Source organism: Propithecus coquereli, unplaced genomic scaffold (assembly GCF_000956105.1).
Source record: "Propithecus coquereli isolate 6110/MARCELLA unplaced genomic scaffold, Pcoq_1.0 Scaffold267, whole genome shotgun sequence".
Lineage (NCBI taxonomy): Eukaryota > Metazoa > Chordata > Mammalia > Primates > Indriidae > Propithecus > Propithecus coquereli.
Window position 1 is genome coordinate 2,136,186 of NW_012148252.1, and position 25,598 is coordinate 2,161,783.

General features: G+C 42.9%; 1 protein-coding gene across 1 annotated transcript in view; it reads right to left on the bottom strand.

The window, feature by feature from the left end:
- Positions 1-15,748: 15,748 nt before the first annotated feature.
- Positions 15,749-25,598, bottom strand: part of KDM4C (lysine (K)-specific demethylase 4C) — a 379,345-nt gene continuing 369,495 nt past the window's right edge. Inside the window, exons 20-22 of the mRNA XM_012647402.1 lie at positions 24,952-25,071; positions 21,382-21,474; positions 15,749-16,601 (exon numbers count right to left, since the gene is read on the bottom strand). Coding sequence (XP_012502856.1) covers positions 16,425-16,601; positions 21,382-21,474; positions 24,952-25,071 — 390 coding nt within the window. The 3' untranslated portion in view covers positions 15,749-16,424. The remainder of the gene's footprint in view (positions 16,602-21,381; positions 21,475-24,951; positions 25,072-25,598) is intronic.

The window sequence follows — 25,598 nt, forward strand, 5'->3', positions numbered from 1 at the left end:
AGCAAGAGTGAGACCCCGTCTCTACTAAAAATAGAAAGAAATTAATTGGACAACTAAAAATATATAGAAAAAATTAGCCGGGCATGGTGGCACATGCCTGTAGTCCCAGCTACTCGGGAGGCTGAGGCAGGAGGATCGCTTGAGCCCAAGAGTTTGAGGTTGCTGTGAGCTAGGCTGATGCCACGGCACTCTAGCCCGGGCAACACAGTGAGACTCTGTCTAAAAAAAAAAAAAAAAAAAAAGCTGGAAGCTTGTAGGAGCTCTTAGTTTTTGTACTTAAAATTCTGAAATTTCAAAAATGATGACTTTTGTATGGCTCTCTTTCATCACTGAGTGCTGGGTTTTCACTCAGTGGGGCCTTACAATTTAAAATTCCTGTTTATAAATCTTAGCATTTTTTTAAATTATTTCACTAGTGATTTCTCCACTTATTTTCTCTTTCTGGAATTCCAATTATTTGGATGTTTAGCCTCTGGGACTTATTATTTCTCTTTTTTTCCTCTTTCCTCTTAATTTTTATATTTTTCTGATTTTTTAAGAGATTTAATTAACTTTATATCAGTTTTCAAGAACTCTTGTAAGTTCTCTGAATGTTTCTTTTTGTAGCATCTGGCCTTGTTTTATGGAAGTAATAGCCTCTCTTATTTTCCTTAGGCAACTAGTGGTAAGGTTTTGTTTCCCTCTCTCTAAGTAGAGTCAATTTTTTCCAATTGAGTTTTCTTGTTTGGTTTGTTTTGCCTCTGCCTTTCATATTAGACGGTTTCCTTAAATATTGGGCGATGTCTCACAAAAAAAGCAATTTGGGAACTCAATACACAGGGAAGGGATTAGCAACTCTGTGCTTTCCTGTTGGGTAGACTATTTTAGGCATTTTGTTGGGGAATTCTCCAATGTCAGAAATGTAAGGTCTTTTCTCTTGGGCTAATTAGAGTCAACTCTCCTGTCTGTAGACTATAAACCTGGTTGCCAGCATTTTGGGGACAAAGTGAGAGAATAAGGCAGACAGTCAGTGAACTTTCATTTAATCCCTATTTTTCCAGTATGGTTCCTGGTCTCCATTGTGCCTATTGTCTTCTAACCCCAAAGTCTCTGTCTTACCCTTTCTAGAAACCACACTTCCAGTTTTCTCCTGGGACAAAAAAGCAGGCTCCCTGATACAAGTAATGTGGGGCCTCCCTAAGTAATCTTCGAACAATTCTTCTATTTTCAGCTCTACCTTAACCCCCACTTCTAGATCAATGGGGGATGACCAATATCTGAGACTTTGGGGGAATTATGAGGTGTCTATTACACTGTTTCTTAATTTTTACTAGCATAGTCTTTCAACAATTTTTCTATCTTCAGCTCTCCCCTCATCCCCGCTTTTAGATGTACATGGAATGACTAATTCTTAAGCCTTGGGTTAGTGAGGGGGAATTCTGTGTGGTCAGTTGCATTACTTGCTGGCTTTCCCCGCTGCTATCTTAGGACTCAACGTCCAAATCATTTGCCATCCCTTGGCTTTCTAGCTTCCATTTTTAAAAATATTGTCTTCTTTCACATTTCTTTGTGTTTTTATGCCATTTAAAAAATCATTTTACTATAATTTTACTAAGCTTTAGGGTAGAGACAGAGAGAAATGCATGTGTTCATTTCTCCCATATTACTCTGGGAATCCAGTAATTGCTTCTTGATGGTGAGATCAAAGAAGTGCATTGAGTTTAAATAAACTTCTCTCACTCATGCACCTTTTGCACGTGGGGCAGAATCAGAGGAGGCGTTCACACAGGGTTATCTGTGTTACAGGATTCATTACAAATTCATCAGTAGAACAGTAATAGAATTACTCTCCATAGAGCTTTATATCACACACTTGAGCTCTATTTTTCAGTTCTCAAAACATTTTCACCTATTTATTCTCTTTTTTCCTTGAAAGGGCTCTATGAAGTAGACAGGGTAGCTGTTACTATTCCATTTTACAACTGAGGAAACTGAAGTTCAAAGAGGTTGAATGACTTACCCAACTTAGTGGCAGAGAGAAGACTCAAGCCCAGTTCTTGGAATGCCAAAGTTGGTGCTTTTCCTTTGGTCCATACTTTCTGTAAGTGGCAATATTTCTGTTTTTATAACTTACCCAGAATGGCATCCAACCCAATGGAATTGGATTGATTTTCCACATAGTGCTCAGATTGACCCATGACAGCATTTGGACCATCTGTGGAAGATTAAAGAGTCGTAAGATCTCTGGACTCCAACTCCAAGACATTCTGATTTATGAGGTCTGGAGGGCGAACCAAGAACCTCTATTTTTAGATAGCTTTCTAGGTGATACTGGCATGTAGCTTGATTGAAAACAACTGCCTGAAAGGCCTGGAAGTGATTTGGAGGGTCTCCCAGGTTTCAAGGCATGGCTAAGCAGATGGCAATTCTCAGAAAGTAACCAGCTAGCTGTTCAGACAGTAGCCATCCCAGCCCACCACAGTCTAAGTTAATAGCTTCATCTCTTCTACACCTTCCCATGGACCTCCTCAGACCTCACTTCTGCCCTCATTACCTCGCTCTGCCCATTCACATAATGGAGACTCCCTCAGAAGCTCCCTCTACTGCTCCATTTCAGCTTGTGGGACATCAGGGACTCAACTTCCTGAAAAAATTAAATTGAAAAATTTCCTCCCTGATAACTTAGGACCTCTTGTGGAACTTGGCTCTCTTAGGAGTCGTGGGGAGAAAATAATAAGCACTCTGCTCAATCTCTGATTGGCGGCCCCAGAAATGTTATCCCAGGCTCTCAGGTGGCTTAGTGGGGAAATATAAAATTCAAATACCTTTAGGTCAGAGAGGGAGCACATACCTACAAGCAGGTATGTGCATATGAAAGAGGAAGCCTCTTTCAAGAACCTAAAGGTTTCTGAGCTGAAGAAGGTCAAAGAATGACAGGGAGAAAGAGAAGAGAGCTGTGTGACAACAGTCTCTGCGTTTTACTTACCATTGAGCGTAAGAGAAGATGGAACCTGTTTGGAGAACCAATGGGAGAGACCAGCTTGCCTATCTTAGGGATGCAGAGAACCCTCAGGAGAGAATTGCCCTAAAGCAGGAATTGGGTGCCTGAGCTTGTAACCAACTAGTAACTCAGCCATTGAAGGGGAGGGATGACTTTGCATCTGGTATGATGTCCTCACTATGGACCTCCCCCACAGGCATGCCCCAGAGTAACTACCACTTCCAGAGCCCCCTTTTAAGGTATTCTTTCTACATAAGTCATCTTGCAGATAACACAAGACTCCAAACCCCTAGCCCAGCAAATGGTCTGGAGTGGGAACCTGACCCAAAGGTAGTCAGTATAGGCTAAAGGAGAATGTGAGGTAGCCTGAAGGAAAAGTCCTCAAATAGGGAAAGGCCAACCGAGCAAGCCAACACGATTCCTCAAGAAATTTATTTAATTTATTCAACACGTATTTATTGAGCACCAGCTATGTATAGACACTTCTAAAAAAATCTTATTTAATAAATGCTTCTCTTACGTGTACTCTGTGCCAGACACTAATCTACAAGCATTATAAATATTAATTCATTTAATTCTCAGAATAACCCTATAAGTTAGCTACTATTATTATCTCCATTTTGAAGTTTAAAAAAAAATCTAGAGTACAGAGACCCTAAGTAACTTACCCCACGAAGTTTAATTAATCAATTAATTATTAAGTGGTAGAGCCATTCTTTTAAGTATGAGCATAGCATTAGAATCAACAACAAAAGAAACAAAAATGCATGACCTCCTCAAACTTACTTTCTGCTGACCAGTTTTGGTGTGGACATTTGAAGAAAGAATCAGTTTTGTGGTACTGGGAGCAGAAGCTGGAAAAAATCCAACGGTGAGGGCTGACACTTGGGGCCGTTTGGCAGCAGAGGCGTTAGGAAGAAAGGTGAGGGAGGTGACCGCAGACGACAGAAAAGCTAAAGGTCAGTGAGCTGAGGGGGAGGGCCCAGCAGAGAAACATGTCACATGAAGGACCTGCCTGTCACCAGCTCTGTCATGTCCATGAAGCCCGGATTCTTCCTAGAGCCCCGTGAGGCCCAGGTATGTGGCTGAGTTTTCCATCCTCTTATCCCTACAGTAAGGGCACCAGTACTGAAGTCATCTGAGAGAATTTTTGTTCTTATCCTTAAGAGCCTCCAACATTCAGCCCTATAGAGCCCTAATCCCTCGTGAAAGGAAGGACTGTAAGAAACAAAATCCCAAAAGGCAGCATGCACAAAAAGAGCCTCCTTGAGAGGTGAAGAGCATGAAATTGTACTGCTTTGGGGCAAGCACCACCACACAGAGAGGCACACAGGTGGGATGACAATTCTTCCTGCTTCGGAGAAGTGCGCGGCTGGCACAGGAGAACGTCCGTGGGGCTCAGGCTCAGCTCACACTAGCACAGCAAGAACAGCGGGGGGCTGTCCTAGCCCTGCAATCCCCAACTTCAGCCAGCAGGGGGGGAGCAGCACATCCCCGCATCTCAGGTGCTGCAACAGCGGCACCATCACACTGCTCTCTGGGCAGGTTGTGGGGTAACATCAGCATTATCACCAGGGCACAGAAGAAAGGCCCTCCCATAGAGGACGGCAACAGCTGAGGAAGCTGACATTTCTGAAGTTATGTTGAAGAAACAGCAAAATGGCAGTCACCATGTGAAAACCAAGAGGATTTATTTATGAGCACATCTGAGCTGCCCCTTCGGGACTAGAAATAATTGGGGAGCGTTTGATAGGAGACTGGACATATTGCAATAGCACCTTGTAGTTAAAATGAAAATAATATTGTTTTGTTTTTTGAAAAACTGAGAACCCATTTAAGCTTTCAGGCTGATGCAACCAGGGGCGGACACGAATAATTCTTTTCTTTGATTTTTCCTTTGTTTCACCCCAGTCAATGCCCTGTGCTCAGGGAAGGCTATATTTATAAAGCTGAGCCAAATCGCCTTGGTCCTTGTTCTCACCTCTGCTGTGTCTCAAGAAGCCACCTTCCAGAGCACTGAGTCAGCCCAGTGCTGGTAGGGAACATTCAGCAGGAAGCTTCAGCCATTCTGATGCCAGTCGGAAGGATTCTTTGGCAAGGGCTGGCTGCACGGAATGCGGCCCGTTAGGCAGGAGAGTTGGCAATAGTCAGAATCATAAGCGCTTCAGAGCTGGAAAAGTCCATAGGAATGGCCTGTCCCTAACATCGCAGATGAGGGACCTGATGTGACTTTAGATGATCCTCTGTGGGAATTGCATGTGGCCATGCTTTCCCCCATTATCAGGCCTGACCAGTTCCTGCGCCTCTCCCCAGGAAGGATGACAACCTCCCAGTCCCCGGTGCAAACTGGCCATCTCATCATCCCTGTCCTCCAGAGTTGAGTGTTTAGGGCAATACTTGGGAAAATTAATATTTGACCAAAAACTCCAGCCTAACTTAGTGAGTTCTATAGTCTTCCGCATGTCAAGGTCCCAAGAAGTTGCAAGATTAACGATGATGATGATGATGATGATGATAAAGAAGAACAGTAATAATAGTAGCAGCTTTCACTTTTTGAGCTGGGCACTATGCTAAACTTTATGTATCCTCTCACTGAATGTTCACCACCACTCTTAAGAAATTGGTATTATTATTCCCGTTATATTGGTGGAGACACTGAGGTTCAAAAGTCAAGAGATGCACCCTAAGTCACAAAGTTGTTAAATGGTAGAGGGAAGATTTACACCCAGATCTGCCTGACGATGAAGCCCAACCCTCCTTATCTTTTGGTAGATGCTGATCAATATCCACTTTCTCATCTCAGGAAAAAAAAGAGAAAAAAGATGCGCACAAGGCTGGACACACTGGACTAGATGAGCTTTTCTATGTAGTTCTCTGGAACTGGTTCTCATGTGCCAGTTCCATTTGTCCCTCACCTTGGAGGTCCTCCCAGGCATTTTCTATAGACTCCAGGGGAAAACCTGGCAAGTTAAAAATCTTCTTAAATTCAAAAAATATCATTCATTTATTCAGCGGGAAGAGAAAACACAGGGGCAGAAAGAGACCTAGAGAGTCAGTCTTGAGGAAAATCAAGTCAACCACATTCGCTATCCTATTCATTTTCTAACCCATTTAAATGGGATTCTGATTGTATAAAACAACTAATTTTGTTCATTAAGGTTCAATTAAATTCATCTGAAACTCGGGATAATGGCATTGTTGTTGAACAGCAGTATTAAAGATGAAACATAATCTCTCTTGACTCCATTTCCTTTGACAAAATCAAGTTCAGCTACTAATGAGCCCACGATACCAGGCTTCCTTTATAAATGGCAACAAAGGGTGCCAGTTTCTGAACAGCAGTTTTTTTATTATCATCAACAGCAGCCATTTCCTTTGTTACCAAAATACACAGAAATGATTATGAGGCCTTTTTTTCTCATTATGGCTTTGATTTGGGAAGAAAAAACCATGAAATAAATAGCTTCATAATCATATCACAGTAAAGTCACACATTGAGAGTCCACGGGGGGCAGCCCCGAAGCCTTGAGGCAGGGCATTCTATGGACCGAGCAGACATTTCGATTTCCACCCTTCCAGGCCTCAGACAGTCCCTCCCCTAGAGTCCAAACCTCTTTGTTCCAGGGCAAACAAGAAATGCTTCTCCCTACCTCAGTGGCTCATTTTCCTATCTTTTTGTAGCTTCACGAAAGAAACTGTTTGCTCTCTAGGGTCAAGGAAGCAAGAACAGTCCCTCGAGTGTGAGTTGCCTTGGCAGACGGCCTTGGCAGCCTCTGGCCATACCCAGTCCCTTCTATGGGCGGCCACCAGAGTGGGAGGACACGGTCATTTCCCTCCTCAGGGCCCTGCTGTGTTCACAGCTAACCTTACCTGGCAGAGTCCCCGCCCCTGGTCAGCAGCACTGCAACTCTCAAGCCCAGTGATGACAATTTAGTGCCCCAAGCTAAGACAAATGCCATCAGTCCCTAGCCCCAGTGTCAGGGTTCTCCAGAGAAAGAGAACCAATAGGAGATGATATAGATACAGATACAGACTGAGAAGCCCCGCAATATGCCAGCTGCAGGCTGCACAACCAAGGAAGCCACTGGTGTGTCTCAGTCCAAGTTCGAAAGCCTGAGAACTGAGGGACCGCTGGTGTCTGAAGGTGAGAGAATCTGGGGCTCTGCTGTTCAAGGGCAGGAGAAGCGGGGTGTCCCTTGCTTCTCCTGAAGAGAGCGAGCCAGTTCACCTTTGCTCTGCCTTTTTGTTCTACCTGGGCCCTCAGCCGTCGGAGGGTGCCCACTCACACTGGGTGAGGGTGAACCTTCTTCGCTCAGTCTGCCGACTCAAATGCCAGTTTCTTCTGGAAACACCCTCACAGACCTACCCAGAAATAATGCTGTACCAGCTATCTGGGTAGCCCCTAATTCCATCAAGCTGACACCTAAAATTAACCACCACACCCAGTGAGAGCACAAGTCCAGCCAAGTGGCACTCAACCAAGCAAGCGGCTGGCATCCGACCAAGCTTACTGAGGGTCTGATACGCGCAGGGGGTCACAGGCAATATACAGACAAAGGGGTCCCTGTGCAGCAGGGGGTGAGTAGTGAGTGTAAAATAAGAATGCAGGCCCACAAACCCTTATCTAAAACCCGTGGAACTAGATTTGTTCTGTGTGAATTCACAACTTTTAGGACTTTAGAAAGGTAAATTCTTACCTAATATTATGTATTACCTAACACCCTACATGAATATTCTGTAGTGATATGTTTGAATATTCATACTAAATGAATAACTAAAGAATATAAACAGCCTCATTCAGTTCAGGTCAGGCCAAGTTTTGTTTCTAAATGAGTTATGAGCCATGAAAAATCTGGGAGCAAAGGAAGACCCACCTGGGAGGGGAAGGGAAGAGGGTTCTGATCTGGAATATTATGAATGACTAGATCAGTCTGACTCTACCCTCCATGGTCACCTTGCACCCTGGAAGGAATATAGGAGCAGTGAACTGAGAGGAGGTAACCTCTAATTCAGCCCTTGGACTCCTAGGGGTAGAGTAGGAGAGGCCCGTCACTGAGGGTGGGGCCAGGGGAGTCATCTTTCTTCAAGGAGCTGCTGCAAGAAGGTTGTGCTCCAGTGATCCTGGTGGCCTCTAGACCTGAGCTCCAGATGCCCCCGCAGTCTCCTGGGTTCAACCTTCAGGGGCAGCTCTGTGGCCAGGGTGTGCCTTCCCCCTGTGTCGTCTGTCTTCCACTGAAAACAGCCCCCCATGTCCACTACCACGGGCACAAGCCCGGCCAAATCCACAGGAGGCAAGTCTCCATGTGGCCAACTATATGTTCTTTGCAAAGAGGTGTGCATATCAAATAATGTATTAAGAAGAACTCTTCATACTCAAGAATATATTCTTATGAAAATATTCACTGAATGCCTCTTAGTCTCCAGGAGCTGTGGCAGAAACACACTGAATTTTTTAAAATGCTGTAATATATGAAGATAGAATGAAAACTGTTCAACGAAAACTAAGTAGTTAATTATGGAATTAGCTAGCGATGATAGCTACACGACCTCGTGAATATACTAAAAACCACTGGGTTGTACATTTTAAAAGAGTGAATTTTATGGTATATAGGTTATCAATTAAAAAAAAAAAACTAAACGGTTAAAGGAAACAAGTTATTTCAGCAAAATGACTTTCAGCTCCACTCTGCTCCCATGACCACACTCTGAACTTTATCACCCTTTGAATCTCAGATGTAGAAATCGTAAGCCAATACCTCTCCTTCAGACTACTAGTCCTGATCTTGAAAGCTCTCAATCTCCCTTCTGCTATATCTGCTTAGCAGTTGTCTGAGAGTCCTATTGATGCTGTAATAAATGACAACAAATTTAGTGGCTCAAAACAACACGAAAGTATTCTGTAGTAGTTCTGGAGGCCAGAAGTCTGAAATCAGTTTCACTGGGCTAATGTCAAAGTGTCAGCAAGGCTGGTTCCTTACAGAGGCTTTAGGGGACAATCTGTTTTCCTGCCTTTTCCAGCTTTTAGAAGCCACTCACACTTCTTGACTCTGGCCCCTTCCTCTGTCTGCAGAGCAGGTCATTTCAATCACATGGCTTTCTCTGTCTCTGCCTCCCTCTTAGGAGGAACTCGTGATTACATTGAGGCCAGCCAGATAATCCAGGATAATCTCCCATCTCAAGACCTTTTAATTTAATAGCATCTACAGAGTCCCTTTTGCCATATAAGGCTACACATTCCCGGGTTCTGGGGATTAGGCTATGGACATCTTTGGGGGCCATTATTTAGTCTTCCACAACCATCACTTCCTAGACAGCCTCTATTTTCTCCCAGTCAGTCCTGTCTTGACATCAGCTGCCTTCCTTATTCAACCCACAAAATGGGTTGAAAGAAACTATTCTCTTTCCAGCATCTTCAATTCTCTTACACTCTCTTCCTTTCACCAAACCTACCTGGAAACCCTCCTCCTGGAACGATTATATTAATATAATCACCTTCACTGATCTTACAACCAGGAATTTGGTCTTTCTGGATAAAATCTCCCTTTTCCTGTGTAAGACCAACCACTCCACCTCTGCTTTTTTTGTTGTTGTTTTTTTGAGACAGAGTCTCACTTTGTTGCCCGGGCTAGAGTGCTTTGGCATCAGCTTAGCTCACAGCAACCTCAAACTCCTGGGCTCAAGCTACTCTCCTGCCTCAGCCTCCTGAGTGGCTGGGATTACAGGTGTGCAGCACCATGCCTGGCTAATTTTTCTATTTTTAGTAGAGACAGGGTCTCACTCTTGCTCGAACTGGTCTTGAACTCCTGACCTCATGTGATCATCCCACCTCAGCCTCCCAGAGTGCTAGGATTACAGGCATGAGCCACCGCGCCCAGCCCTCCACCTCTGCTCTTAATCCCCTGTCCCCCTTCAGGATTTTTCCTCCAATCATTCTCTTTATATCTTCTGACTTTCAATTCAGCCCTTGTCCTTAGAAATGTTATTTTCAACCACCAAAAAGAAAAAGTGGGCTCACGCCTGTAATCCTAGCACTCTGGGAGGCCGAGGCGGGAGGATCGCTCAAGCTCAGGAGTTTGAGACCAGCCTGAGCAAGAGTGAGACCCCATCTCTACTAAAAGATAGAAAGAAATTAGCTGGACAACTAAAAATATATAGAAAAAATTAGCTGGGCATGGTGGCGCACGCCTGTAGTCCCAGCTACTCGAGAGGCTGAGGCAGGAGGATCGCTTGAGACCAGGAGTTTGAGGTTGCTGTGAGCTAGGCTGACGCCACGGCACCCTAGCCAGGGCAACAGAGTGAGACTCTGTCTCAAAAAAAAAAAAGTGAGGATTTCTTGTTCTGGACTTATTTCTCCCTGGCTAAACAGAATTAAAAACCCTAGACATAATACAACAAATAATCATACGAGGACGAGGAAATGTTGAAAAAGCAAAGCAGACTAACTAGAGACTTCAGGATTTAAGGACCTACACAGGGTCAGTTCTCCAGGTTTTTTTCTCGTTTCTCATATATCCTGGGCTTGACCTGAAGAATACTATGAACCAGAACCACCAACAGGCAAAGAAAATATAGAAAGAGAAAAAAAACCCATGAAAAGCCTGCTCTGTCTCGTCAAAGAACGGAGAAAGGGGCAGCACCGCAGGACAAAACCCTTTTGGACCATACTCCTCGTACCACACTCAAACACAAAGGATGGCCCCCACCTCTACAGCGTTAGTGAAGACCAAGTGAGGAGTCTGCATTTCTGCCCCCCACTTAGTGGCAGGAAGTGAACCAGGAAGATGCTTCCCCCGCACCTCCTGGCATTTGGGTGGAGACTGCCGGGGCATCTAGATCCCCAGTCCCCGACTTAGCAGCATTTCCCTCACTGCCAGAATAACGTCAGTGGAGACTGAGTGGGATTCCCAGCAGGCACAGGCAGGACCCCTCACCCACCCAACTAGAGAATGGAAGGAGGATCTTGGAGAGGAGGGAGCTAGAGAAAGGGATTCTTTAGACGTGCACAGGAACTTGCTGACCACCCCAGTCATGAAACTGACCTACGTTAACTCATCAAAGATTGGGGGACTGAACTAAAGTGTGGAATAGCACCCAGGTTTTCAGAGTGGTCCCCAGGTAGCACACAAAAAAAGCAGATCAGAAGAGTACTATAAGGGTTTGAAAAGTAAATTGTCATTGGAACCACAGCCCACAAAAATAGGCCAGGACCGGAGCACCAAACCTAAACAGGGTGGCTGCCTGCTAAAAGAAAAGAGTTAAATAGGATCTAGTCTTCTAACATAATATCCAAAATGTCCAGGTTACAATTGAATCACCTGTCATATCAAGAAGCAGGAGAATCACAACCTAAATAAGAAAAGACAATCAAGACAGTCATCAGACATTAATACCAAGATAAACCAGATGTTAGAATTGTCCGACAAAGAGTTTAAAGTAGACATCTTAAAAATGCTTCAGCAAACAATTAGGAACACTCTCAAAACAAATGAAAATCTCAGCAAAGGAATACAAGCCATAAAAGATAAACCAGTGGAAATTATAAAACTGAAAAATGCGATAATCAAAATAAAAAAACTCACTGAATGGGCTCAGTAATAGTTTGGAGAGGACAGAGGAATGGAAGGAGGGTCTTGGAGAGGAGGAGAAACTTGAGTATGAATCAATAACATTTATGCAATCTGAACAGAGAGAAAATAGACTTAAAAGATCCTCAGGGATTTGTGGAATAACAACAAAAGTCCAAACATTTGTATCATTGAAGTCCCAGAAGGAGCGAATGTGTGTATATATAAAGTCGTCCCTAACCTTTTTGGTACCATGGACCGGTTTCATGGAAGACAATTTTTCCACGGAGAGGGGGGTGGCTGGGGGAGGCAGAGCTTAGGGGGTGATGTGAGCAACTGGGAGTGGCTGTAAATATAGATGAAGCTTTGCTCGCTCACTGCCTGCTACACAGCCTCCAAGTTCCTAAGTTTCATGGAAGGCAATTTTTCCATGGATTGGGGGTAGGGATGGGGATGTGGAGCTCTGTGGCCCAGTCCCTAACAGGCTGTGGCCTGGTCCTGGTCTGTGGCCTATGGATTGAGTACCGCAGTGTGTGTGTGTGTGTGTGTGTGTGTGTGTGTATTCACATAGTGTGTGTGTGTGTATGCCAAAAAATAGTGGCTGAAAATTCTCCAAATTTGGTGAAAGACCAAGAAATTGAACAAATCCCAAGCACGGTAAACCCTAAGAAATCAAAGCCAAGATACATCATTATCAAACTGCTGAAAACTAAACACAAAGTAGAAAATCTTAAAAGCAGCTAGAGAGAGAAACAATGCATTACTAACAGGGGAACACCAATTTGCAGGACAGATTTCTCATCTAAAACCACTTGAAATGCTCTCACCAAGGTCACTATTGGCCTCCTAATTGACAATAATGTGATCTTACTTGGACTCTATAGCATTCTCTGTTGACCACGTCTCCTTTTCGAAACACTCTCTTCCACAGTTTCCTGGGTTTCCCATCTCGTCACCTTTTCCAGAACCACCCACAGGCTCCTCTGTTCCCACCCAGCTACGGGCAGCCATTCCCTAGGTTCTGGTCTCTGCTCACTGCTCTGCTCACACAACATGTTCTCTCCCAACATCTCCCTGTCCTCCATTCCCCTACATTTCTACTTATTTCTTTTAAAGTCATGTTTGTTGAAGTAAAATTTACGTAACATTCACCCATTTTAGTGTTCAGTTCTATAAATTTTGACAAACATATACAGTCCTGGTCCCACTCTCACAATCAAGATAATTCCCATCACCCTGAAGAAGTTCCTTGATACCCCGCTTGTTGTCAGTCCTCTCCCCACCTCCAGTCCTTGCCAACCGCTGGATCTGTTTTCTGTCCCTATAGTTTTGCCTTTGCTAATAATTTTAATGTACCTTTTAATGTCTACCCATAAAGATAATGCCTTCCACATGTATATATCTAGTGTTAACCTTTCTTCTGAACTTCAGACTAATCTCTCCAGTATCTTTTGTTTGGGTCAGATTTAGGATCCCTTTTCTGTTCATGCACAGAGAAGGATGAGTGACAAAAAAGTTACCTAACCTCTCTGAGCCTCAGTTTTAGTCCATAAAAAAGGGTAACGGTAATTTGCTGATTTATTGGGGAAATTAAATAAGATAAATGCCAATAAGGAGCCTACCAGGCTGGATGTACACAACAGATGCCCAATACGTCAATAATATCAGCTGCTCTTGATGAAGTTTCATTTCCTCAAGGGACCTGTACCTATAGAGGATGGAGCATGGGGTTTCTGAGTCATCAGCCCACTTCCTGGGGAGTTCAGGCCTCCTCACAGGCCAGAAATCATTCTCCCCACTGGACAACGCTACAACATGCTGGGCGAGGGGATGTGTAACACTTCGGATGACTGCACATCTGAATTCTCAGAAAAGACTTTGTAGTGCAGTTGAGTCTTGCAACCAACCAATTACTTCATATAATGAGAATGCCTCAGGATCTCTGGTTAGCTTCAAGTTTATGGGGCTGATTTATATCTGAAATGAAGATTGTTTCATTTCAGATCCCTTTTACTTAAAGGCACAAATAAAGCACAATGTTATCTTGCAGCAGATACTACTCTCATAATTATTCATGAGGCCTCCGGGGCATTTACAGTAACACGTGCACGAACAGCCTTGTTTCACGTGGGATGGGGACAGAGAGAAGTGGCAGACCCTTTCATTTCTACGTAGTTTTGCATTCTGAGGCTCCATGTTTTCGCATAGTATGGCCCAGTGGCAATTTATAATAGATTTTGAGAAGCCATACGATACTTCAGCGGATGCTTCCTCTCAATGTCTCTCTAGTTGAACTAAAAGAAAAAAAGTCCCTTAATAAAAGTAAACTGACAAGGATCACGTTGTTCTCATTTCACACACACATAAAGGAATAAAAATGTTATGAAATATGCCACGCAGTTTTTACTAATCCCTTAACCTCCAGAGAAAGGGCTTGCAATTAGTATTGTATTGGAATTGTCACAGCTAAACATTTTTTTAAAAAAATACTAATGGACTGATTTTATGCTATACATATAGGCTAAAAATACAGTTCGTGTAACACAAAGAAATTAGAATTACAATTGAGGTGTCATATAGTAAGTGAAAAAGGTTTAACAGTCTGTCTGGTCATAGAGCTAGTAACCACTTCACGCAGAATGCAGTGAAACAAAGGTGTCTTTCTCATTAGCCAGAATGTATCCATGGCCAGCACTGTTTTGCTAAAGGCCATATACAGCTGTACTTGGTTACAGGAACATTAGTTAAGTAAGACCATAAAAAACAGCTGTATTTGAGATCACACAGGACTCTGCACATTTTCTCCCTGTGGCAGCCAATCAGAAATCTTGCTGACAGGCAAACTTGTACAGAACGAATGATCCTATTTAGATTAATTCTTCTTAATGCCTTACACAGGCCTACTTTCCTGGCATGTCAGGGAGAGAGCAGGTCAGTTCTATTCAAAATCCACAGATAGAAAATTCAAGCTTGATTACTTGATCAGATATATGACTACACTGGTAGAGAATGTGGAGTGCTCAGCCTCTGTAAAAATACGGCTGGTGGGCTCTACCCCAGCCCAGAGTTCAGCCATGAGGCACTCTGGAAAATGAGCACCCAGCCAGGGAGGACTAGAGAACTGAGTTTTAGCTGTGGCTCTGTCATTACTGTTTCAGTTCTTCACTCTCCACTCAGTAACAAGATACATCTATACCTTTTGCCATCAAACTTTGAAGTCCCCAACCCCCCTTCACTGCCCTCCAGTCCCTGTCCCTAGGGTTTCATCCATGTGATATTAACCAACACCCCACAGAGGACTGAAATGTGCTTGCCTGGCTAGGCTCACCTGCTCTCTGCCATTGACATGAGAAGAACATACCTGGGGCTGGCCCACAGAGTCCACGGGGATGATGGGAGACACGTGGAGCAGATGTGGGAGCTAGCCCAAGCCAAGGTCAGCACAGCTGCCCAGCCAAGGCCTGCCTAGACCAGCCAACTTGCAGACTCCTGAGCAAAACAAATGCTGCTTGCTACAGGCCACTGAGATTTTGCAGTTGTTTGTTATGCAGCAAAATTGTGGCCCTGGTTAACGGAAGCAGTCGCTAAAAACTGTGTGCCCTTGGGCCATCCCTTTCCCTGCCTGTCCTCCCCTCCTCATTTATACAATGAGGAAGGGACTGGAGGACCTCTAGATGTCTTCTAATGACAACTGGGGACCAGGAGACCTGGGATGAAGAGGGATCCAGACTCAAGGGTCTGAGATTTATTCAGGGCCTAGAAGAAGGAGCTGAGGGATACACGTGAGCTGGCATTGGGCAGACAGGCAGGTGAGCCTTTATCCCCAATGGTATTGCCACAAATGTGCCCACAGCTATGGAACCTGGGCTACTGTATGTCTTGATAGCCAACTCGCTAACAAAACTTGTTTTTCTACTGGTTTAAACCCAAACAAATAAGCAAGTCAGAGACAGGACTGGAGAAAATGGAAATCTTTATTTTTAAACACTAGTACATTTTCAGGCTGTTTTAAAAAGAAAAAATCATATTACATTAGTTCAAAACTATGCATCAAAGCATATTTATTTAAACTCTAATTTTACAAACACATAATGAAAGAAACGTATTTTATAAATATCTACTCAGAATATGTATTATGAAAAAAAGTGTTTAAAAATAACAGCCCCAGATCTCCCTCTTTAAATATATAAAATTCCATACAATTCATAAGAATTCTTCCTCAAGAGCCGAAAATTTCATTTCAGAAAGGCCAACAACTCAGTTCTTGTCAGACACAATCAAAAGTAATAGGAATATAAAAAAATGTAAAAGTTCTGTACAAGGGAAATACAGATAGCACACGGGTAAATCTCATTACCATACATGCCATTTGTGTTTTAAAAATGTTTTATAAAAACTGCCATTTAAAACAAGTAAGTGAGAGTACTTCCCTGACCGTGGAAAATATATAAATTATCACCTCCCACCTGGGTAACGAGGCTCCTCCCTGCTGGAGCTGGGGGAGGGATGTCTCCATGTGTTTCCTGACCAGGGGCATGAGCCACACACGGGGACCCTCCTCCTTCCTGGCAGTGGCTTTTTCTAGTGGACGACCCACTAGTATTTCCTTTCACTTAGAAAAATTCTTTGGGATCATTGTAGAAGAAAATTGCTTATACGTAAAAAGCAAGACTAGGGGATGACTTCAGATTGTTGCATCCAATTAATAATATGTATATTTTGTATTTTTGGTGACCAAACTCTGGAAGCTTGATTCACCACTGTCAGAGACGCACCCCGTCACCTACCCCAGTGACACCCATGGCGCAGCACCAAGGCTGTCGCTTCATCTTCCCTCTTCTGACCCAAGCTGATCTGTTGCCTGCGGCAGCGTATACAAACTATTGTCTCTTCTGACACTTCTTCTGGAAGGAACTCTTCAAAAAAGTGCGGTACACAGGGTCATCCACATATTCATTCTTAAACCTGGAGCTCAGGACTCTTTGTCTCTTTCTTTCTCCTTGGATTATGTCTGCTCCATAAAAAGTGTCTTCAAATCGCATATCAGAGGCTGTGGACTAAAAGCAGCCAGTGTTACACTGAGAAGGGCATGGCACCTGACCTTCACAAGACTGGACTAAGGTCTGACTCGCTCAGCGGGGGTTGGGGTGCAGAGGCTGGGACTGCCAGCTCAGGGGAACATGGCCCAGTGAAGGCTCTGGACTCTCCCTCACCTCCCCCACCCTGACTCAGTCTAGTGAGGAGAGGCGGCTCTATTTAGCCCCACATTCTCCACGATCCCCAACCTACCCCCCCACCCTCCAACCCCCACCCCCAGGGGCCTTCCCCAAACAGAAGCAGGATTAAAGCCTTCTCATTTCAAATCTCCCTCACTCTCCATCTCCCCTCTGGCTCCTGCCCAACTCAGTTTTGGACAATCTGGCCACGGTCATCTCTAATTCACCTCTATTCCTATCTACCTTTGCACCTCGGCCCCTGCCCCTTCTGTCAAACTGTTCTTGCTAAAGTCCTAGTTGCTAATTCCTGTGACTTTTTTTTAAGTATCCTGAAGTGTTTTAAGTCAGTCCTAAACTGACTTGATTGCTCCGCCACCTAACTACTACTTAAAGCTCTCTTCTCTGTCATTTTGTAAACCCTTCCTCCTGCTTTTCCTCCTCCTCTGGCTGCTCAATTTTGATGTCTCAGGGGTTCCCTTTCTTAACTTTCTGATGCCCCTGGCTTTCGTGTTTGGCCTTCTCCTCTCCACGTGTGCTCCCAGGCCTTTGTGCCCACACTCGTGGCTTCCGTGTCTGCGTGGACTCCGAGGATGCTCACTTCTCTCGCTCCAGCTCAGCTCTCCTGTGCTCAGGCCGGCACGCCCACCTGCCCAGCTGGCATCTCCGAGGCACTTCAAATCAACCTGTCCTAAACTGAACTCAAAGTATTCCTTGTCCTTCTCTGTCCTTCCCATAGTCCATAAATGGCACCATCATCCCCATCCATCCAGTTGCACTGGTTAGCAATCTAAAAGTCATTACAGATTTCCCTTTGTCTTCACACTGTCCAAGGTCCCTCCTATAGGTACCCCAAAGCCCTCCATCCTTTCTCCTTTATCCCTACACTGACCCCATGGAGCAGCCCCCACACCTCTTCTCTAAACCACTGCAATAAATACTGCACCCCCAACCTACTTCCCACAGAACCACTAGAAGCAAACTCTCTAAAAGCTCTTTTATTAGATGGCTCGATGTGATTATATGCTCTTGCTCATAATTTTTCAACAGCTCTACAGTCTTCAAGATGACACCCACACTCCCTAGGCTGGACCTTCATAACCTGGCACGATCCTACCCCATGCTCTGGTCGGACTGAATTATTTGCAGGTCCTCGCCACACTTTCTGGCTCAGGGCCTCACACTTCTCTGCCTTTGGACACACTGTTTCCTTTCCATGGAAGATATTCCATCTTCTGCACAGGCAAACTAGAGGGCCCTTCTTTGGGGCTCCCATAACCCTCTACATATCAGCACAGTGGAAGGAGGGCAGCTCAGAGGTAAGGAGCAGGGAAGTTTCTCCCCCTCAGGGGAACCCTGTAAGTGGGAGGACTTTAGGGACTAAGTACCCAACTTTGTATGTGTTGCCAGCACAAACAACATGCCCAGCACTCAGTCACTGTTCAGTGTTTGCTGAGTGAAGGCACGTGGGCTTTTCTGTGATAGGTAAAGCCTATAGACTACAGCAAAGCATTATTTCTGCTTCCTACTTCCCTACTATTTTGCCTCCTAAAATGCATCCCAATTGGCTTTCACTGAGGTGGATGACTTCTGATGACACTAACACACAGTGCATCTGTGTCACCAAGACTACCTCCCCTGGTTGGTGACAGGGGCAGAGTCCTGCTCTTAGGACTTGAAAACACATGTTCCATCGTGAAGAGAAAAACAAGGGAAGCACCGGGAAGCCTGGAAACTAAACACGGACCCCACTGTAAAGCTGTCCATGTTCCCCGCCAGCCCATGAGACAGCTGTCCAGGGTAACAGACTACCTCCACGGGCCCCCCCAGACACTACCTGCTTTCACTAGGGAAGAAAACCAAGAGATTGTGGGTTAGTTGGGTACCCTCTGCCATTAGGGGAAAACACTTTGGTTTCATTCATTCTTGGCAAAATACTTCCTCTGAGTAATCTTTCAGTTTTATAAGTGCTAAAGTTATCAAAGGAGAAAATAAAACATCAATGAAAGTGTTACCACTGTGCGGAAATAGCAAAAGTCAGCCTCTCAAATACAATAATAAAACCGATTTACCAGGAGCGCTAGCTAATTATGCACTGTTGCTATGGTTGTTCCGTAAGACAATAAAAGGTAATGGGGCCGTTTTTGAAGTGAATGGAAAGAACCCAGCACAATCGCTGAGGTGGACTGCTGACTCTCTTGAAAAATTTCTCCCCTTGTCAGCGTGTGTCTGGGTGAGCCAAAGTCATTAAAACACGGGGCTCCTGATGAGGGCTGCTAACCTACCTCCTTAAAAAACAAAAAAGATTTCTCTAACCATAAAATACCTTCCATCAATGAGTTTTCCAATTAGATTTGTTTCACCAACTGGAAAAAAACAGCAATCAGGGACAGACTAACTGAGGGCCAGAGGGGATACCTTCAACCTGAAGGGACAGCCGGCCAGCTACGACAGCAGTGCATACATCTTTGATTCAGTAACGACAGAGGTGGCAAGCTGGATTTAGTGACTATGAGCCTCTGTTCCCGAAGATGTTTTCTGCTAGACCCAGCCGCTGACACAACAGGCTGCATTTAGTATGTATGTGACTTATATATTTTCATTTTTCTTTAAATTAAAAAATTTTCTCCAAGAATTAAATTTAACAAAAGGTAAATGCTGGTGTGCTTGTTCAGAGAAATGAACCTTAGAAAACTCAGGAGCTGTGTTCGGATAAAGCCACAGGGGAAGGCATCCTGGTATCTGAGCCAAATCTATTGTGGAACAAAGAGATTGTGATCAGAGTGGGAAGCAAAGCGCTTTCTCCTAAGGCAATTAGGAAATAGTATTTCATCTACAAGACTCAGCTGATAGGATGCTTAGCTATAGGTGGATTAGAGACTTCCAGCGGGCTACCTACCTACTCCACTCCCATCCCCTAAATCTCTAGGTGCTACAGAAAGGGAAAAAAAGGGAAGGGAGAAGGAAGAGCAGAGTCCCTGGAAGACAGGAAGGTAGAAGGAGAGGCAGCCGTCTCTAACATCTTGAAAAGGAAAGTTTTTCCCAAGAGATTCAAGGTCTCAGGACGCTGACAAGTTATCTACGTTTTTTTGGTCTTTTGTTAAGATGTAGCTGATGTCTTTACAATAGGAATATTTAATTTTCTCTTTCCTTGCAGTTATTATCTGGTGGTTAATCTATTTAGAGGTGTGTGGGTCTCCTCCGAGCCCATTTCTCATGGAGTGGGTAGCAGTACTGTTACTGTCACTCTTCTCTTGACCATTTTCCTCTGAAGGACCTTCCTCAGGATGCAGCTGAGAGGAAGGACAGTATCCACCTGATGCAGTCACTCAGCCGTCAGGATCCCACCTGACGTGAAAGGAGCTGAATTTACAACTGAACATTAAGGAAACCCTTGATTTTCCCTAAATAACCAAATAATCCACAGTAACTCTATCACTGCAGATAGGTATATCGTAAGTATGCACTGAAAACAAAGAGTGTCATTTATTCAGGAAAAAAATTTCATTTTAGTGAGAAAATCTCACCCATTCAAATTTCCCTGGTCAGATTTATCATTTCACAGATGTGGCAGATGTAATTCTAAATAAGTAAAACTAACTTCATTTCAGGGTCCACTAAATATTTTATGATACAATAATATGAAACCTAAATTATTGTGAATTATATTTTTTAACAACTTCAGCTTTGATTACTTGTCCATGTTTGTTTATCTGTTAATGGTAGATAAGGGCTTGAAACTAATATTTTCTTTTTTCCAAAACTGCTTTAGGCCGAGCACGGTGGCTCATTCCTGTAAACCTAGCACTTTGGGAGACCGAGGAGGGAGGATTGCTTGAGGCCAGGAGATCGAGATCAGCCTGAGCAAGAGCGAGACCCCATCGCTATGAAAAATAGAAAAATCAGCCAGGCGTGGCAGCACACACATGTAGTCCCAGCTACTTGTGAGGCTGAGGTAGGAGGATTGCTGGAGCCCAGGAGCTTTGAGGTTGCTGTGAGCTATGATGATACCACTGCACAGTAGCGTGGGTGACAGAGGGAGACCCTGTCCCAAAAAACAAACAACTCCCCCCCAAAAAACTGCTTTAGTATTTCCACATCTAGTAGTTAAGCTTTATCTTTTTTATTATGAAAGTGAGAGCTTAATTTAATTATGAACTAATAACAAACATTAGTGGTCTTCTGAGACAGAAGTTAGTCAATGTATGGTAAGACTACAGGAGACTAGACAGTTACACCTAGTCCCCTCTGATCTACTATTGGATACTTTCTTTTAATGTTGCTTATACTAACAAGATTGCAAATGCCTTGGTGCTATCTTTGCATGCTCCTGGTGCTTTGTCAGGAGCATGTATGTTTTTAATAACTAGCATCAGTAAATATTAACACAAAACAATCGTCATTTGACTTCATTAGAAGAAAAGTAAGGGACATGCACTAGTTTCCCTATTTTGGGCCAAATTTGAAGTTTGCATTCAATAGGTTTCAATTAGGAAAAAGTTACATTGGCTTTCTTCCAAATTAATCCAACGGCTTAAGTATATTCACTGCCAGGCTTGGGAAACATCAGGAGAGGATGAGGAATTCACTTGGCAGGTACCGAGTGGCATTTGCCAGCACTTACAAAACGAGCTTTCACTCTCTTGGGTAACTCTTCATCTAAGGTGTAGATGTCTTCTCTCTTCATTGCTATCTGGGATCCATCTTCAAATTCAACCTAATGAAAAATAAGACATCATGATATACATTAAAAAACAAGCACTGACCATTTCTTAAGCATTTCAATTAACGACACAAAAAAAGATAAAAAAAGACTTGAGCAGAACAAACAAGGGAACCAGCCAACAACCAAGTAGGAAGAGGTCTTTTCCTTATTCAACTAAGAACCAAATATATTTTAAAATAGGCCACAATTCTTGAAAATGGGTATCTTAGAATATGGGACATGAAAACTTCATCCAACAAAGCAAAAACAAAGAGAAGTAGCCATTGATCAAATGATTTCACAGAACATGAGACTGTAGCAAATTTAGCATTAAGATGGGCTAGGTCTGTCAGCATTATTTGTTTCTTTAAGAGGCCCTGACAACATAACAGGGAAAACTGCTCCTATTTGTGAAAGAAAAGATGATATATTTACCCTCAGATAAATCCTCTCAGATAAAATAATTTCTCAAGCTCTTACAGAGCTTTAACTTTCAAAACTCACTTTTGTCAAATTCAATCAAACGGGCCAGGAAAACATCCCAGTTTCTCCACTTCATAACATAAACCTCATCAATGTGTAAAAATACATTCTCATCTAAAACAAAAATGTTTAAAACTTTTTTCATGCTAACCAAACGGCAGCAAAAAATTTCATAACCAGTTTTTCAACATTTTAGGAGATTTTATCAGAGAAAAGGTAAATGACATTCGCTAACAGAAAACTAGAGCATCTGGGTTAGGTTCATGTTAATCCAACATGAACTCTTCTCGGAGAATACAAAAGTGCTGTAATCAGTGGAATATCTAATGTGTTCTAATGCAGAAGCACACAATATTTTTGAAGTCTCTAAATTTTCTGTTTGTCTAAATTCTTTAATTTTAAGATACAAAAATATGCTGTACTTCTAGTTAAAAGGTAAGGTAAACCATGCAGCTGTGCTATATTAATTGAAAAAAATCTGTTGAAGTTTGAAATATTGCATGTATTAATTAACACAATGTCCAACTGATGGCTGTACTTTTTATTAAACAAGTACTCACTACAGCTTGGGTGGATGATAACCACCAGCTCCTTGTGACATTAACCGGCCACATCTGTGCCAGTGCACCGCTGATCTAGATGAGACACCCGGGGGTAGGGAGTATATGTCTCTCATGCAAAAGCCACCAATTCAGGGGCTGCTGGTTGAGAACAGCCATCACTGTCTTAATCAAGATAAAATATATAATTAATCTTCTTACAATCCACATACTACTAACATTTGACTACGCTAAACAATATGGTGGAATTAGGTCTCTGTCAAAGGAGAACTCCTGCTGTCACTTCCCAGAAGGCTGAAGATGGGAAGGGTTTCCTTCCTGGCCTTGTTTGAGCACAATGGTTTCTTTAATATTTAATTAGGCCAAAGTGTCATCTTATTTATGCAATTTGAGAGCATAGCTAGAACCACCTGTGCCAACTTTCTTCTGGAAGAGAAAACGGCAATTACAAAACTAAAAGGGAGTATGCTACACTAGGACTAAGGGTGACCAACTGTCCTGGGACTCAGGGGTCTCTCAGGATACAGGACTCTCAGTACTAAAATCAGAGATGGTTCCAGGCAAGCAGGGATAGTTGTTTACCCTAGTTGGAACAGAGCTGAGAGTAAATTCTGACCCTGCTCTTTACCAGCTGTGTGCTCTTGAACAAATTATGAAAAATTTGTTTTTATTAAAAATTATAAAAAATTTGTTCACTGAGCCTTTTCCTCCTCATTTGTAAAATAGGAATCAATAACACTTATTTTGCAGGACTACTGTGAGGGCAAAAAATGCATATACTTAGGATATTTAGCACTGTGCAGTAGGTAATGAAGTTGTGTCTATTTTTATAAATGTCTTTGCTTATTCAATGGTGAAGTTGAATAATTAGACATAAAACATAAAATGATCTCAAAAGGCCACTTGTTTTAATGAGGAATTTTAAACTACTTGTGCTTGAGAGACAATTTTAATATTAGTCTTAACTTTTTCATTGAGTCTATAAATATGCCTATAGTTTTATGTTGAGAGAACATCATAAATTCAACTGAAGTGAACACAGTGATTACTAATTAGCATGAATTTTAACATGTCCTCATTATATGATACTTTTCATATAGCAAATAGTTTTGCTATGTATAAAAAGCCTCACTTTTGCACTTACTGTTTAATTAAATATATTTATTTTCTTTTGAATGATGTAATAAAGCTTCTTTTCCAGGAGTCTCCAGTAGTATCAGCCTGTCTTGTGACTTTGCCTAATTCTGGACATTCTGATACAAAGAAGCTGCAGCACCTACCCTTATGATAAACAACCTGAATCCACAACTTAACGCTATCACCAATACCGTATCTAAAGGGGAAAATAACCTTTACACATACACACAATGTATATGTACACATCCTCCCCTGCCCACTCTCCTTTTTCTAGACCATGAAAAATGTTCTCTCTTAAGTTCTTCAAACTTCTTTGGACACCTTTAATTACACTGTGCTCCAGTTCTGGATGCAGTGTCTTATAATGTACTCTTCCATTTAAGCCCTTGCTCCTTATCAGTCTTGGAACAATTTCTTTGTTGAAACTGGCAGTCTTATCATTCTCAAGCTGTTTTTCAACTTAACAGGCCTGAACCTTCTTGCTTTTTCTCCATTTACTTCAATCTTCCTGTTTGCGCTCTACCGTTTAGCTTAAGAATGTTGATTTCTTCCACAGTGCTACTGAAAATACTACAATGTATTGGGGTTCTAACAGATTTGTCCCTTTTTAAAGCCTTTCTGAAGGAATATAAATACACATGTGCTATCCATGTTGTTTCCCATATTAGAACTTAACTCCTTCTCATTTCTGGTAGGAATAAAACAATTTCATTTTTCAATTGTATACATATTCTTTAATACATTGTAGAGTCCCCTAGTAAACAGAATGTCAAACTGATAGCTGTACTTTTCATTAAACAAGCACTTCCTTAAGCTAGGGTAGATGATAACCACCAGTTCTTTGTGACATTAATTAGCCACATCTGTGCCCACGCACCATGGTCTAGGTTTGCGGAGACGCCCGGGGGCTTGGGGGTATATCTCTCGCAGTCAAAAGCCCCAATTCGGGGGCTGCTGGATGAAGAATGGCCATTGCTATCTTGGCTGAAGGTAAGGTGAACCAGCCAATTAGTCTCTCCCCATATGATGGAAACACAGGGCAGTGAAGCAGCCTGTCTTCTAGTCATTTATCTTTTTGGCTGTTACCATATTCCTTACAATTAAACCATTCATCAGCTGTTGTTAGGGTTTCGCAGTGTCCAATTTGGTAACAAAGCTCCAGAGCTTCAACCTGGTTCATCAGACAATGAATCTTTGCCTCCTTCATACAATTCATGGGGCTTTCTGATCTGCGCCACACTTGACATACGATCTCCCTCTGGCTTCTCATGTCCATCCCAGCAAGCCTCACAGAAAGGGCAGCACCTACCTGGTACATGTGTGCAACATTTGATCCAAAATATTTTGCCCCGTAGAGTTTGCCATCGGGCCACTTGACTTGGACGACTTCTCCCTCGGCAGGAGGGCCCAGCTTCACACAGTCTCGGCTCTACGGAATAAACAGAGACAGGCTTTTCAAGGCGAGTGCCTAAGTGACTGCATTTAGAACTTAGCAAATGATGAACTCCTGACAATTAAGAGGAGTTATTGCCTCTGTGTTTTATGGCTTATGATCTCGCATGGGTGTTCAGGGGAAGAGATATGAGCCAAAGGAGTACTTAAAGATTCAGCCTACATCATAAAGTTGCAAAGGAACCACCATAATCCAAGCAGGAAAAAACAGCAGCATTTACATTTGCTATTTGTCAAAGAATTGTTCAGGGGGTAACTAAAATTTGCAGAAACTGCTTTAGCAGAGAGTAGACCAGCTAATGATTTATAACACCTGACATTTATATAGCATTTTGCAGTTAACAAAATGCTTTAGCACACATCTCATTTGATCCTTATAATCACTCCATGAAGTAGGCAGGGGTTATTAATTATCCCCATTTTACTGACAAGGAAACTGAGCCTCCTAGGAGGCTCCTTTAAATTGTCAGGATCTCTGGAAGAAGGAAGCTGAATGGGAGAGTA